An 11482-nucleotide genomic window follows, 5' to 3' on the forward strand; every position below is an offset into this window, starting at 1 on the left:
TCCCCCCCCCCCCCCCTTTCCCACTTTCAAAACAGATGTTTTTTGAAAAAAAAAGCCACCAAAGCCCAAACCAAGCAAAAAAACCCCTACACTAACAATGTGCAGTAAAAGGTATCACAGTTCATGCTGTTTTATTGCCCTCCTTCCAAAATGATCAGTTTTGAATACAAGATATATGGACATGAAACCAAGAAATATGGATAATAAAGCGATGGAATAAAGCGATATTAACGTGCTTAATTTACAACCAAGATGTGGTTTTCCAAAAACCATGGGAAATTAGTTGGACTTCACAGTGGTGCAAGATTGCTCCATAAAAAGAAAAAAAAAAAAAAAAAGAAAAGAAAAAGCAAAAAGCAACAAGACACTGTTACACCCTCCCCACCCCCCAAATAGCCTACTTACGATTAAGGACCGTCCCTTGCGACTCTGCCCAGTTCTCACCCTGCACAATCTGAGTTCATTTGTGTGCAGAAACAAAACAAAAGTACCATTTTTCCAAAGCAAGAGAACGTGGAAGGGCAAGGCGGGCGTTCGGGAGCCGCCCAGTGAAAACGTTTGCTTCAAACGGGGAAAGGAGGATTTCTCTTGAGCTGCCTCTCTGTAAGGAGGTCTCACGCTGCCACGTTGGGAGCGACCATGACAGAGAGAACACTCCCCGTATTGAAACCAAGAGCCAGACGTCTGAGCTCTGAGCAATACTCTCTGGAGCAATAACAGGACAATTTGCATGTGTTTAGCATGCTACAGTTTATAAAAAAAAAAAAAAAAAAAGACTTTTCCAAGGAGGCAGAGTGTTTTTGATTTCTCAGGGGAGACCTTCTTGCTCGGGTTGGTCTCTTCTCCCAAGGAACAGGCGATGGGACAAGAGGGAACAGCCTCAAATTGCACCAGGGGAGGTTTAGGATGGATATTGGGAGAAATTCCTTCACCCAAAGGGTTGTCAGACACTGGCAGAGGCTGCCCAGGGCAGTGGGGGAGTCGCCATCCCTGGAGGGATTTAAAAGCCGGGCAGACGTGGTGCTGAGGGCCATGGGTCAGTGGGGTTTGGGCAGGGTTGGGTTGATGGTTGGACTCCATGATCTGAAAGGTCCCTCCCAACCTGCACCATTCTATGATTCTGCTGGAAAACAAACAGAGGCAAGTGCACCTGTGCCTCTGTGGGGCAACAGCCACATGAGCTCACACCAGAACAACCATCCAGCACCCAATTTCCACTGTGGTCACCCTGACAGATGCAACAGGTGCAAAGAAACAGGGTCACTGAAACCCATCTCTGAACCAACAACCTGTTCCTTCATCCCTGAGCCAGAGACCTACCCAGAACCTCCTCTGTGCACCCGGACGGGCACAGAATCTGCTTTCCCTTTAAACACCAACAGCCAACAGGCACGTGAAGGACCACTTACTTGTTCCATCATCCGGCTCAAAGCTGCCCGTGTTGTTCCACGTGTTGTTGTTGCTATTCCCATAGTTTTCGTCCGCGCCGGCCGGCTCGGCGTAGTCAGCTGGGTTGAAGGTTCTGCAAGAAATACAAGGACGGAAATTTTTACTCCCTTGCCCTAAGCATTTAAAAGCAACTGATTTTATTCAGATCAGACACATCTCAAAAGACAGTTCTCTCAACAGAGGGATGCTCCAGCTCCAGCACCCATTCCAAATATAAGTTATCATGATGCAGTTTTGGGCTTTATTAACAAAAGAAAGGGAAAATAGGAACACAAATGACTGATGGAAACAGTACTATTCACGCACAAAGACTTTTATTTTTGCTTTAAAACTTACCCCATGCCTTGGGCAGAAAACCTTCCCCCTCGCCTTCCAGAGCCACCTGTAAAACACACACACGCTGCTGAGCATCTCTTGGCTCCGCACCACGGGGAAAAGAAACATGTGAACAACATATGGATTTCTGATGCCCAGACTATGAAAGTGGTGAGGATCCTCCCGAGCTGATGGGATTTCCAGCAGCGTCTTTGTATGTATGGGAATGACCTCAGCTGGCTGGCAGCATCATTAGCGATGCGCGATTCCAGGCTCAGACGAGGTTTCCAGCTGGCACAAACCGTAAATACCGGACCCCAGGTTCTGATTTCTGCAGTGTGTCCTCAGCAATAATTCCTGAGGCAGCTCACATTTTGTGGAAAAAAATAATTTCTGCCACTGAGTATTTAAAAACCAAGGCAAGAGTCTGCACAGCCACGGAGCTCGGAGGCATGCAGGCAGGACTCCTGTCCTGGTGGACAATAGGATGACCATGAGCCAGCAATGGGCCCCTGTGGCCAAGAAGGCCAGTGGCATCCTGGGGGGCATCAAGAAGAGTGTGAGCAGCAGGGGGAGGGAGGTCATCCTGCCCCTCTGCTCTGCCCTGGGGAGGCCCCAGCTGGAGCACTGGGACCAGTTCTGGGCTCCCCAGTTCCAGAAGGACAGGGAACTACTGGAGAGGGGACAGCAGAGGGCTACGAGGATGATAAGGGGCCTGGAGCATCTCTTTTAGGAGGAGAGGCTGAGGGACCTGGGGCTTTTTAGTCCAGAGAAGAGAAGGGGATCTGATCAACACCTATAAATACTTCAAGGATGGGTGTCAGGAGGACAGGGCCAGGCTTTTTCCAGTGGTGCCCAGGGACAGGACAAGAGGAAACAGGCACAAATTTGAATATAACAAGTTCCATCTAAACATGAGGAGGAACTTCTTTCCTGTGAGGGTGGCAGAGCCCTGGCAGAGGCTGCCCAGAGAAGTGGTGGAGTCTCTTTCTCTGGAGACACTCCAAACCCACCTGGACGCGTTCCTGTGGGACCTGCTCTGGCAGGGGGTTGGACTAGAGGTCCAGAGGTCCCTTCCAACCTCTGTGAATGAAGAGGATCCAGATTCTGCTCTAACAAGCAATGGGCCCACCTGCCAAATTGTCACCTTAGTTCTTTTACCTTCCCACCTTTATACAATAAAATCCCATTTTTTTCCAGCTCCATGGGATGTAAGAACTAGATACCATTTCTAGAAGCCTTAAGATGGAGAAGCGATATGTAGGCACTAGGGGTAAGCATAACAACAGCAAAATTAAGTGATTACTGTCAGTTTGGTGATTCTCCCCACAGAGGAAGGAGGTTTCAAGCTTCCCAGAGTAGAGAGATACGCTGACGGAATTCTCCTCCCATTCCCTCTGCCCTCAAACCCCATTTGTACCTCGGCCTCGGCCACGTCCCCGTCTCCCTCTCTCTGTGCCTCTTCCAGAAGTTCCTCCGCTCTTCCCACCGTCCAGTCCATTCTCCTGGCCCCGAACTGGAAGACAGAGCAATGCAAAGACAATTTCAAGATTCATTCTGCTTGAGGGAGGATAAAAAAACCAATCTCAACCCCCATAGTGTGGAGACTGTGGAGGACACCACCCCGCACACTCCCACAGCTCCCTTTATTTACACAATCACAGAATCTTCTAGGTTGGAAGGGACCTTAAAGATCATCTTGTCCAACCTCCATCTAACTTTGACAAAAATAGACACCCACACAACAAACAAAAGTTTAAGTTGATGGGACCGAGGTTATCGCCTGAGGAATCATCTCAGACAGAGGAGCAAACAGAGCCCCACACACTCAAGGATGGTTTTCCTCCAGCACACGTCCACCCAAGGAGCTTCACTGAGAGCTTTTACACAGCACAAAGCCGCCTCAGTGTGCGATGGGACAGTCAGGGGTGTTACCAAAGGGCAGGTCCGTACACTCTCTTCCACGGCTGGCACCTCGCCCCCGCCTCGGTGGCCCACCACGTCGCCTGCTGAAATCCCGATCCCTCTCCCGGTTCTCTTTGCTCTCTTCGTTGGGTTCTGTCTGTCCGCTCTCCTTCTGGCCCGAGACACCCTTCTTCTTCCCGACCATCTCCCAGGAATGCTGAAGGTTTGCAAAAGGAGGAAAGAAATTAATTCCAGTTTGGCAGACACAAGGTGCAAATACAGACATATTTATATGTGCTACAGAGAATATAATGAGGGTCTCCAGAAAAATGGTTTCCAGTTCAATTTTATTTTATGTTTTTTAAAGAAAAGTCTTTTCTCAGCAGCCTCTTCCCTCAAGGAAAGCTTTCTTACAGCTGACTGGCATGCAGTTTGAGGTAACAGGAGATGAGTTACTCTATTTCTGCAATGATCTACTAAACCTCTTAAATAGAGCAGGCATAACACTTACTCAGGTTCAAAACATGGCTAAATTTACCCTATTTAGGGAAAAAAACCTACCCAACCCTGCCATTTCATATGGTCATTGATTTGGGGAGCGCTCAGAATAACCCCAGTAAATGTTTCGAAGTGCTCTGCAGTCCACATTTCAGGGGGAATTTGTTTTCTCAGACTCAGAGTGATTTAACAACCCTCCTCCCCTAAACGGCAGCTCCCAGGGAGAGGAGCATCCCAGAATTCATCCAACAGGCAAGTTCCAGTCAGCCCAACTGACACGCCTCAAACACGCCTCCAGCTTACGGCCGCGGGCCCGCATGGGTTCATTTTATGACAGTCTGCAGAGGTTTCATATTCTTAAACTCATGCTGCACACTGTTAGAACAATTAAAAATAGGCACAAGTCATTGACAAGCACCTGCAAATGTAACTGGTAAACAAGTAAACAGCTGGGTTTGGATGGCAACATGCAGGGGCAGTGACAAAAAAACCTCAGAGGCACAAACTGCCTTCAAGCCCAAGTCTCTCTCCATAGGTACCTGGCTCAGGAGGAAATTGAGGAAAATATTTACTTTGGATACTGTAAATTTTAAGCCAAATCTAACTTGATGCTAAGATCACACCAGCTCCTGCTCCGTTTGAAATGCAGTTAGGAGTAACTGGCTCAGTGAGGTCTCTTCATCAGCAGGTGAACATCCCAGCAATTAGCAAGGCTGTCTCTTATCAGAAAATCCCCTTTACGGGATTGCTGCACAAGCTGAATCCCGGCCAGAAGCAGCTCCCAGACCTTTGACCGATCGCGGCGCAGACGCAGCCTGCGCTCCACGTCCCCCACAGCACCGCAGCCTCTCCGGGGCTCTGCTCTGCCAAACCCCTCTCTGTCTCCCCAAGCCCCCCGGCAGCAGCCCAGCCTTGTCCTGCACCTCACGCTGCCGGGTGTTCCACCCACCCGACCACCACACACTGCCCTGGACACTCCTTCCACGAGCAACATGTTTATCTGGGAAATGCAGTTGCTGTGAGAGCAGCTCAGCGCTGAACTAGAAGCTGCTGGTTACAAGGGATGTGGAGAAAATACAGTCGTGGCAGAGCTTTGCCTCAGCAACACACAGTCATAGAATCATAGAATCATTTGGAAGAGACCCTTGGGATCATCGAGTCCAACCATCTCCCCTACTCTACAAAGTCCTCCCCTACACCATGTCCCTCAGCACTGCATCTAAACGGCCCTTAAACACAGCCAGGGATGGGGACTCCCCCCCCTCCCTGGGCAGCCTGTTCCAACGCCCGACCACTCTTTGGGTGAAAAATTCCTTCCTAATGTTCAATCTAAACCTCCCCTGTTGGAGCTTGAAGCCGTTCCCTCTCGTTCTGTCACTAATTACCTGTGAGAAGAGACCAGCACCAACCTCTCTACAGTGTCCTTTCACGAAGTTGTAGAGAGTGATGAGGTCTCCCCTCAGCCTCTTCTTCCTCATACTAAACAGTCCCAGCTCCCTCAGCCGCTCCTCATACAATTTGTTTTCCAGCCCCCTCACCAGCTTCATTGCCCGCCTCTGCACTCGCTCCAGCACCTCGAGATCTCTCTTGGATTGAGGTGCCCAAAACTGGACACAATATCGAGGTGTGGCCTCACCAGTGCTGAGTACAGTCGTATCATCCCCCTTTCTAAAGGGTTTTCCAGCAGCTGTTTTGGGCAGATGTCAATGGAGAGGGGTCTCTCAAGGCAGGGAAGGACCCTTCTGTGCACTCGGCTGGCGCCAAAGCCAGCGAAGCACCTGGATGTGGAGCAGCCACACGGCACAGAACAGAGCTGGCTGTGCTCACTCAGAACAGTGTCCGGCTCATCCATCGACACTCAGGGCTGATAACGAGGAAAGAAATGAGCTAATGCGTAATATTCTGAAGTGGTACTTAGAGCCCCAAGTCTACAGACAGTTGAGTCAGGTTCAGGCAAACCAGGGTGCTGGGAGGACACATTTTATCAGTGGCAGTTCGGAAGGATCTGATATCTGCAGGCTTTTTACTGGGCTGTAACAGAACTTGTGTCTCCACTGTCTCTGTCACAGAACGACTGACATCCCGCACACGGGGCGGAAGGTTTCTCCTACCCAAGCACTCACTTCTTCTCTGAGCTGACTTTGGCTCACTCAAGACAGGCACTTTCATGACAGCAGTCACAGAATCATAGAATGGTCAAGCTTAACTCCACAAAGCAGCAGGGCAGCAGCAGCACAGAGCAGTCAGCGCATCGCTGAGAAGCAAATGGTTGGGGCCAGAGACACAAAACAGCGTTACCCAAACGGAAAGGAACCACAGCCGACAGATAACTGCCCCTTAACACAGGTCACTCAGCCCTCGTGGGGAAAGAGAAGTTATTTCACGCTCAGGGCACTGTGAAAGCTTACACAGACACCACTGTGCTGTTGTCCAAGTGCTTGGATTCAAAAGGAATAGGAAATAAATGATTTACGGCATTTCCCCCTCTACTCCTTTGGGCACTGCTGGCCACCCTCGTATTCTCTGCGAGGCTACGCAGAGCAGCATGAAGAAGCCAGGACACAACCCCACGTTACGTGCTGCTTGTGGAGCCAGTCGGTCATTTTGGCTCTTGTTAGATAGACGTTACCCCATGTCTCATCTCCAAACGCGCAGTTACGCTGAACCAGGCCTCACCAGATTCACAGGACCCAATCCTACCGTGTCCGGGTTGCCCTCCAGCAGCACGTTGATGGCTCTGTTGACATCCCCATTGCAGTCGTGCAGAGCAATCACACACTCGTCCTGGTTCTTGCCTGTGATGTCGATCAGCTGCAGAGAAGACACCACCACGGTCAGCACGTTCCAAACCAAGAAGGCACCAAAATCTCTACAGATTTCTTAGGATGCAAGTTGAATCCCAAAGGAGAAATATTACAAAGAAATGGCAGGGTTTGGGAGTCTCCCCGGCTTCCTTGGCTTAATTACACCCCCTCAATGAGAAGTAACCGAGGGTGGAAATTTCTGAGTTACAACCTCCTTTTCTCAGGGTAACAGCATTCCCTGCATTCCAGGGAACGAGCCCATCCAAGGAAATTCAGGGAGCAGCCAACTGTGTCCCTCTCGCCCCCCACACGGTACCCTCGACATGGATCTTGCCTTCCCGTCAGAGTTCACCCTCACTTTCCACACTCACTTGTTTCACCTTCTCCTCAAAGTCAGCGTCATTGTGGTCCGAAATCATCTGTGCAAGTCGAATCTGTTCCGCAGTGGCCTAAAGAAATGGGATGGAGAGAGGGAACACGGTTAGAGCAGGGTGTTTCCAACAAACCTTCCTCCAGACACCACACCGCTTCCCTGAGAGCTCTGGAAAGGAATCAACGTGATGAAGAGGACGCACAAATAAGGGTCAGAAAGAGGAAAGCCTCAGAGACAGCCAGACAGAAGAGGAGGGAACAAGGGGAGTGTGGAAGAAGGGGACGCACTGCTGGATGGCCTCGCGGCCCTGGGTGAGCAAGAATCACCTAAACTGTGTCTATTTTGCTATTTTGGGGCAGACCTTACCACCACCAGAACAGCGAGACCCATCGCAGGTCACTCAGACCCTCAGCCACTCACACTCGTTAACGTGAAGGAGGAATGGTCAGAGGGAAATGAAGGCAAATCTCAGCCCCGGCTGCCGCTCAAGAGGCGCCGACGCAGAAACCCCACCATTAGTGGCCGCCCAATTAACGGGGCTCTGCCGGCGGGCAGAAAGTTCGTTAGGCCGAGCCCAGCCGTTAGCGCGGGGCCGGGCAGGAGTGCCAGGTCTCCACCTCCAAGCCAACTGGTTTCCATGGACGCTGCCCTTACCTGCGGCCGCTGCTTGTGCTGTGTCTGGCTCTGTGTCTGTGTCTGCTCCCAGTTCCCCCGGGCTCGGTTAGTGCCCACCGATGTCATCATTTACAGTATATACAAATAACAGTATTTACAAGGTAGAACTCTGTGGTGGGTCAGGGGAGAAGAGAGAACAGACTGTTAGAAACCGAAAACAAAAGGCAGCACCAAGACTGAACGATCGCAGAGACATGGCCATTGTGGGGCCCCCACCCTCCCCACTGCTTCCCCAAAAGCCCCCGCAGGCAGCCCACCATCTCCACGTGCACCCAGGACAAAAAGGCCACCTCTACTTCTCTGGGTTTCTCCACCGCTACCACGGTGGAGGCTCCAAATGAAGCATCACCTGCATCCAGGGGGGAGCAACCAGGACCTGGGAGCAGAATTGCTCGGAGCAAAGGGTCGAGCAACTCACTGCTAAAATGCGGTGTGTGAGCGGGCAGGGATGTGCCGTGACCGGGGCCGTAAGAGGCTACAGAGATCAACTGGAGCAAGGAACGCTTGAAAAAAAGCTCTGAAGAAACTTCCTTTTGAGAGGAGAACACCTCAGAGCCTCAGATACATCAGCTACTTCCCCTTCTCCTTTCTTGCCTTCAAAGCAGAGCAGAGGAAGCAAAAACTCCCCAGCAATAAGTGGTACCACAGGTTTATGGGATATTATTTTTTTAAAAATGCCACCCTTGTGGAACCAACAATTTTTACTTGCTTCAATTAGTCCCCAGAACTGGAAATAAGAAGCATTCTAGAGTAAAACAACTACCAAAAAAAGTAAACTAGGTGTCAAAAAAGAGTAAGAGCCAGTAGCGTCATTGGGTAACTGCTTGAGGCAAAAAAATCCCAGTAAGAGTTCAGGCCATGGGGCGGCCAAAGCAAGTGGAGTTTTATAACTTCACATCGGGCTTTGGGGGAAGAGCCCGACCCAGCAGGTGACAAGGGGATCGGCACCGAATGGTTTTAACCTGCCTGTCCTCTCCTGGGCACACAGGATGCCAGGCACGGCACAAGGCAGGACGTGCTGCTTCCGAGTGCCCAAAAACCCAATAATTGCAAACTTTACATCTTCAGATTTCATTAACAAGACTGCGACGCCGTGGGGCTGCTCCGGGTGCCACAGGTGGACACTTGGGAGAGGGGAAGGAGCCACAGGGAGAGCGTAAGAGCAGGGAGGAAAAGCCGAGCGAGAAAACCCGACCTGCAGGACGTGATCTGAATGAAACGTCGCCTGCAAAGACCAATGCGGCAGCGCAGAGCGAGACCCAGCGCACCAGGCGGGGAGAGCTCAAAGCAGCGTTAGCAAAGAGCCCCGGGAGAACCGGGGAGTCTCCTGGCAAAGTCCACACGGGGAGAACTCGACCAGGCTGAGACCCTTCCCTGAGAGCACGGAGATCCCAGGGTTACCTCCTCGCAGGGGCTCGATGCACATCCCACCGCTCCCATCAGCGTAGGCAACTTTTCAAACGCAACTGCTTGCGCCGCTTCCCACAAAACCTCCAAAATTCACCCTTTGGGGCACCCGTGCCTCGCGGCAACTTCCAAACACAAGTATTCCAGCCACACAGCGCCAAGGTTTCTTATGGGGAATCAATCCCAGCTACCTGCCCGGTCACCGGGAGCCCCCCGAGGTGCGCGGGACACCGAGCAGATTTAAGGAAGAGCAGCACCCAGCCTGGACTTCACCCGGGGCAGATGAGACAAAGCCTCCCGGGGGCTGCGCAGCCACCCCCCTCCCCACGCTCCACGCCGGCTTCTTCCCCACGGTATTTATTTTCGCTCTCCACCGCTAGGTCTCTTCCAGTTCTAAGTGTTTCACGCACAAACAAGTTGTCATATTAAACCAATTTGGCAGCAGAACGGCAGGCCCAGAGGGAAGCAATCCTGCGCGTTTGCAGTAACTTAATCTGCAATTTCAATAGGATACAGTTCCAGCCTCTGCTGCCCCGAACCTTTGTGCAGCGGCTGGGCATTGTTCAACAGCTGCCACGCTCTGCCCAGCTGCAGCACTGCCACCAGGAAATCAGAATTATTCTTCTTTAATGGCCAAAAAAAAAAAGCCACCCCAAAACCCACCAGAAAAACATCTATTGTAGAAATACGAGCCAGGCCCCGCCGAGCGCCGGGCATCCCCATGCAACACCCCAGGCGCCGTGGCGAGGGAAGAAGACTCGGCTGCTGGTAATTTATTCCTCAATCATGTAACTTCTGTACCACTCACAGGCAACATTTAACTGCAAATCTTGGGTTATCCTGACCCCGCGCAGAAGCGACGATAATAGGAATTTGCGGGCTCAAAGCAGTCTTCATCAAAAGTGCTTTACCTCCTTTTTTAAAAAAAAACAAAAACACAAAACAACAAAGAAAAAAAGAGTAAACCTAAAGATATTTACCAAGAGGGATGTAATATGAAAGGGCCACTCCAGCCAAGGCAAATCATGGCTGATCCACACCAGAGAAGCAGCATTAAACCGGGCCAGCGCTTATGTCTCAAGACAAGGGAAAATTGAGAAGCTTCACAGCTACAGTCACAACACCTTTTCTTCAAAGAGGCTGCAAGTAAACGTGAGGCGCTTTGCCATTACCCCTTTTCCTTTCCAGACTACACCGCGACTCGCCTTCCACGGCCAGAGAGGAGAGAGAGTTCTTGGCTACACGAAACATGAAGCGCGGAGTTCTCCAGAAAAAGAGGTGATACAGAAACGTAACGAACTGTTCATTTTATTAGGAAATTTCAGGTAAGTTACAGTTTTAGAACAAGGATCTGTCGGTCACATCCGCTATCCCCGGCTGTGTCAGACCTGCCGGCTGATGCTGGGCGAGTCCCGGCACATCCCAGCCTCAGTTTCCCTTATCTGTTAACACACAAAATTGGTATTTCCATCCCCCTCTGGTAAACCTTAATTAATGCGTGCAAAAGGCTCCAAAGCTCCAAAGGAAAAGACCCCAGAGGGGGAAAGCGTTTGGAAAGATCTTCCCTGGGATGAAGGGGCACCCGGAGGAGCCCGACACGGGGGCTGGTTTATCAGCGTTTATCAGAGTTTTCCTCCGGAGCCAACACACTGCGGCTGCGAACCCGGCCACTCCCACAAGATTTTGGGGGGATGCCCCCGGAAACGCCATTAGAGCCCCCGGGTCGGTACCGACACGCAGCGCCGGGTCGGTGCTGCCGCCCGGGAGCGCGCAGGCAGAGCCCGCCCCGGCGGGGAGACCGGCGCCGCGCACGGTACCCCGCCGGGACCGCTCCGGGACCCCGGCATCGCCCGGGGATCCGCGGTGGGGCCTGTCCCGCACGCAGAGGCCGAGCTCGGTAACGACCCCCGGAGCGCCGCCGAAGGACGGCCGCCCGGCGTCGGAGCCCCGAGAGCGCGGCGGGCGCGGCGCGGCCCCCATTGTTACCGCCGGCAGCGGCGGGGCCGGGCGGGCCCCGGGAGCAGGGCAAGGCCCGGTCCCGCGGCCCAGCAGGCCC

At 52.0% G+C, this 11482-nt stretch overlaps 1 protein-coding gene across 15 annotated transcripts in view; it reads right to left on the reverse strand.

The window, feature by feature from the left end:
- The window catches only part of UBAP2L (ubiquitin associated protein 2 like), a 37305-nt gene that overhangs the window by 22099 nt on the left and 3724 nt on the right, over positions 1-11482 (reverse strand). For 4 of the 15 annotated variants that reach the window (XM_014961346.1, XM_014961344.1, XM_014961345.1 and 1 more), the window contains exons 1-7: positions 7999-8189; positions 7343-7420; positions 6868-6978; positions 3718-3886; positions 3185-3280; positions 1786-1831; positions 1410-1522 (exon numbers count right to left, since the gene is read on the reverse strand). In XM_014961346.1, coding sequence (XP_014816832.1) covers positions 1410-1522; positions 1786-1831; positions 3185-3280; positions 3718-3886; positions 6868-6978; positions 7343-7420; positions 7999-8088 — 703 coding nt within the window. In that variant the 5' untranslated portion in view covers positions 8089-8189. Of the gene's footprint in view, positions 1-1409; positions 1523-1785; positions 1832-3184; positions 3281-3717; positions 3887-6867; positions 6979-7342; positions 7421-7998; positions 8199-11482 lie in introns of those variants that run through there. The other 11 variants (XM_014961350.1, XM_014961337.1, XM_014961338.1 and 8 more) reach the window with 8 other exon arrangements.

The sequence above is a fragment of the Calidris pugnax genome, unplaced genomic scaffold (assembly GCF_001431845.1).
Source record: "Calidris pugnax isolate Ruff unplaced genomic scaffold, ASM143184v1 scaffold371, whole genome shotgun sequence".
In the NCBI taxonomy this organism is placed as follows: domain Eukaryota; kingdom Metazoa; phylum Chordata; class Aves; order Charadriiformes; family Scolopacidae; genus Calidris; species Calidris pugnax.